This window comes from Microtus ochrogaster, unplaced genomic scaffold (assembly GCF_000317375.1).
Source record: "Microtus ochrogaster isolate Prairie Vole_2 unplaced genomic scaffold, MicOch1.0 UNK90, whole genome shotgun sequence".
Taxonomy (NCBI): domain Eukaryota; kingdom Metazoa; phylum Chordata; class Mammalia; order Rodentia; family Cricetidae; genus Microtus; species Microtus ochrogaster.
In genome coordinates this window covers 657,197-660,361 of record NW_004949188.1, presented here as the reverse complement: position 1 = coordinate 660,361, position 3,165 = coordinate 657,197, and the positions used below count along the sequence as shown (strand labels likewise).

The window sequence follows — 3,165 nt, the reverse complement described above, 5'->3', positions numbered from 1 at the left end:
CTCCCTCCCTCCCTCCATCTCCCCCCCCCTTTTCTTAATAAACATTTATGGCTACTTTCTGCGTTTATATGTCTGACCCGCCGCCACCGCCGCCGACTGTAGCCGCTTGCTCGGGTGCACTAGCGCCCGGCACTGCTGGGACCCGCCGGAGTTTGCTGTGAGCCAGCCGGGCGGGCGGGGGAACCCTAGGTATATTTTTTAAGAATAAGACCCCCCCACCCCCCATCCACTGCAGGGCCACAACCCTAGACTCCCCAAACAAAGTTGATGCCCATCTGACCCCTAGTTTAGGGACATATTTCCACAAACTGAGCTGAGGGCCCAAGACCCTCCAAAACTGATCTGAGTCCTCCCTGACACCCGCCCTCCTCCCTGCCCCCAAGCGCAGAGCCCTGTCCCAAGATTCCCAGAACAGAACCCAGCCTTCTCTGACTCCCCACCCGCAGTGCAGAGCCGTGCCTCAGGCCCTCCAAAACAGGGCTGCCCTCTGTTTTTCCTTAAGCAAAGCCGTGTGCGTGCTTCCCAGAACAGGCCTCTTTCTCCCTGGCCTCTGGGGGCGGGGCAGGATCCAGGAATCAGAGAATGGGGGCGGAGCCAGCGCTAAGGCTACCGGAGTTCAGGCTTCTCCCCAAAGGTGAGGGGAAAGATTTCCACCACTTCATTGGCAGCCAGATCGGCGACACGCAGGGAGGGTGGCAGGAACTGGGGTGCAACAGAGAGCTGCAACAGCAACAGCATCTGGTCCCGGGGCCGGGTTTCCCGCCTCCCCAGCCCCACACCCAGGTCCTGCATGCTGGGTGACCCCAGCCAGGATGCACCCCCTCACAGGCTCACCTTGTTGTGAGCCACGTAGAAGTGCTCTAGCTGGGTGAGGGACTCAAAGGCCTCATCAGGCAGACCTGGGTGAGAGCACGGTGGGCAATGTATGAGGGAACCGGTATATCTAGCAGCCCAACTCCGAAGGCTCAGGACTAGCAGAGGTTCCCAGGCTTTGGCCCACCCCTACCCTGTACACATCCTGTCCTTATTCAAAAGCCACAGCTACTACCATCCCCCAACCCTTGAAATTCCACCGTGCTCAGCAGTTGTGGAAACCCCCAAAGAGCTGGCCACAACTGGCAAACAGCGGATGTGGAGAGGGACTGGGACCTGGTTGTTCCAAGCTCGAGGTCCTCACCCTCTGACGAGATGAGGTTGCTGTGCAGGTCCAGGGTGCGCAGGCCACTGAGGCGAGACAACTCGTTGTAGGGGAGCTCCTGCAGCTGGTTGTTCTGCAGAGTGGAGTAAAGACATTCACACCAAGGCCTGCCACTTACTCCTCCAACAGTAACCTAGAGGTGTGGCCCGGCAGCAGAGCCCTTTCATCCGCAGACCCTGGGGTTAATCCCTAATGTCTCCAAAAGCAAGAGGAGGAGGAGAAAAAAAAAAAAAAAGACATCCCTTTCCATGACCCCAAACAACCTTGAGACTTGCAAGGCACTGGGCCCCTTACTACACCGCAATCAATACAATTACCCTGAGTCCCCACGCCCCACAGGCTGCTAATTTCCAACCTGGCCTCTGACACTTCCCTAGCCATTTTTCCCCAACACAGGGGCTTTACTATGCAGTGAAGGATGACCTCAGACTCGTGTCCATCCTCCTGCCTCAGAATCCTTACCAACAGATCTTCCCAAAGTACTCCCAACATCACAATGGTTGACTCAGAACTCAGTGTTTTGATCAAAACAACTTTACTCCTTCTGAGATGCGGACCCTGAACTCAGCTCTCGGGACTCAGTGCTTCTATGTCTGGCCTTGGCCTGGCTTAGCAGACCCAGAGCAAGGCCAGGCTCAGCTCTGGCATGTGGACCTTCCATCTGGATCCTACCTGGGCCCTCACCTGCAAGGACAGGTGCCTAGCAGCCTTGGTGATATTGTCCGGGAATACACTCAGGCCCAGGCCAGCACAGTCCACTGTGTCATCTCGGGGACATGAGCAGCGCCACGGACAGGCCCTCGGCAGGGGCTGTGAGCTGTCACCCAAGTGTGGGAAGGCAGGGTCTTCCATGTATGCTATAGCCCACCTCAGCATCAGGAGCAGCAACAGCTCTTGAGGCCTCTGGGGTAAAGCAAGGGATCAACAGGCCAGTCTGGTAAGGGGTTCCCCCATGCAGGGTAGGCTTGGCCACCTAACCAGCAACCAGAGCCAGTCAGGGGTGGGCAGACCGCTTCAGACCCTCCCTGCCCATCTTACCATAATCAGCTCAGTGCTGCCTCTCCTCAAGCTCCGGTCCAGTATTCACTTCCTCCAACTTCCCCTGTGACTACAGCTGCCCTCCATCTCTCAACATAGGACACGCGCACGCGCACACACACACATGCACACACAGCTACACCACCGGGCCTGAGGGGATGACCATCCCCTCCCTGAACAGGGCAGGCAGAGGGCTGGATAGGGTGGCAAGGCTCATCTAGCCCATCCCTCCGGTTCCCTCCTGCTCCAACCGCCCCGCTCTATTTTCATAACCTCAGCCAGCCTAAATTGAGCCACAGTGATGAGGAATGTTTGAGAATGGCGGAGACTCACCCTATCTGGTATTTGGGCTGACCACAGGCAGGAGTGGGGTGCCAGTGGATGGGGGAGGCAGTGGAGGGTCCCCAAGGAGATGAAGTCAACCAGAGGGGGCTCAAGGGAGGCTTGGGCTTCCCTTCTCATGCCTGGCTGGCAGCCACAGCCCACCCCCGAAACAGTCATGGCCCTTGGAGGGAAATAAATGTAAGGGAAGCAGAGGCTGGTAGTTATCCGTGTGAGCCAGCAGCTGGTCAGCCTGTTTGAACCGGGTTTCTGTGCCTCAACTTCCCTTTTTGTTGTTGTTGAGGTTTTTATTTTTTTCAAGACAGGGTTTCTTTGTGCAACAGTCCTAGCTGTCCTGGAACTAGCTTTGTAGATCAGGCTGGCCTCGAACTCAGTGAGATCCACCTGCCTCTGCCTCCCAAGTCCTGGGATTAAAGGCATGTGCCACCACTGCTCAGCCAACTTCTGAATCTCAAAGAGCTTCCTTTACATAGCAAACTTTCTTGTAGGACTATCTTTTTTTTTTTTTGTTTGTTTGTTTGTTTTTGTTTTTTGTTTTTCGAGACAGGGTTTCTCTGTAGCTTTGGAACCTATCCTGGAACTCCCTT

The 3,165-nt window shown here is 55.9% G+C and overlaps 1 protein-coding gene across 1 annotated transcript in view; it reads right to left on the bottom strand.

Moving 5' to 3' along the window:
• The window catches only part of Podnl1 (podocan like 1), a 13,240-nt gene that overhangs the window by 5,411 nt on the left and 4,664 nt on the right, over window positions 1–3,165 (bottom strand). The window contains exons 2-5 of the mRNA XM_026777919.1: window positions 1,883–2,101; window positions 1,178–1,271; window positions 835–899; window positions 611–720 (exon numbers count right to left, since the gene is read on the bottom strand). Coding sequence (XP_026633720.1) covers window positions 611–720; window positions 835–899; window positions 1,178–1,271; window positions 1,883–2,101 — 488 coding nt within the window. The remainder of the gene's footprint in view (window positions 1–610; window positions 721–834; window positions 900–1,177; window positions 1,272–1,882; window positions 2,102–3,165) is intronic.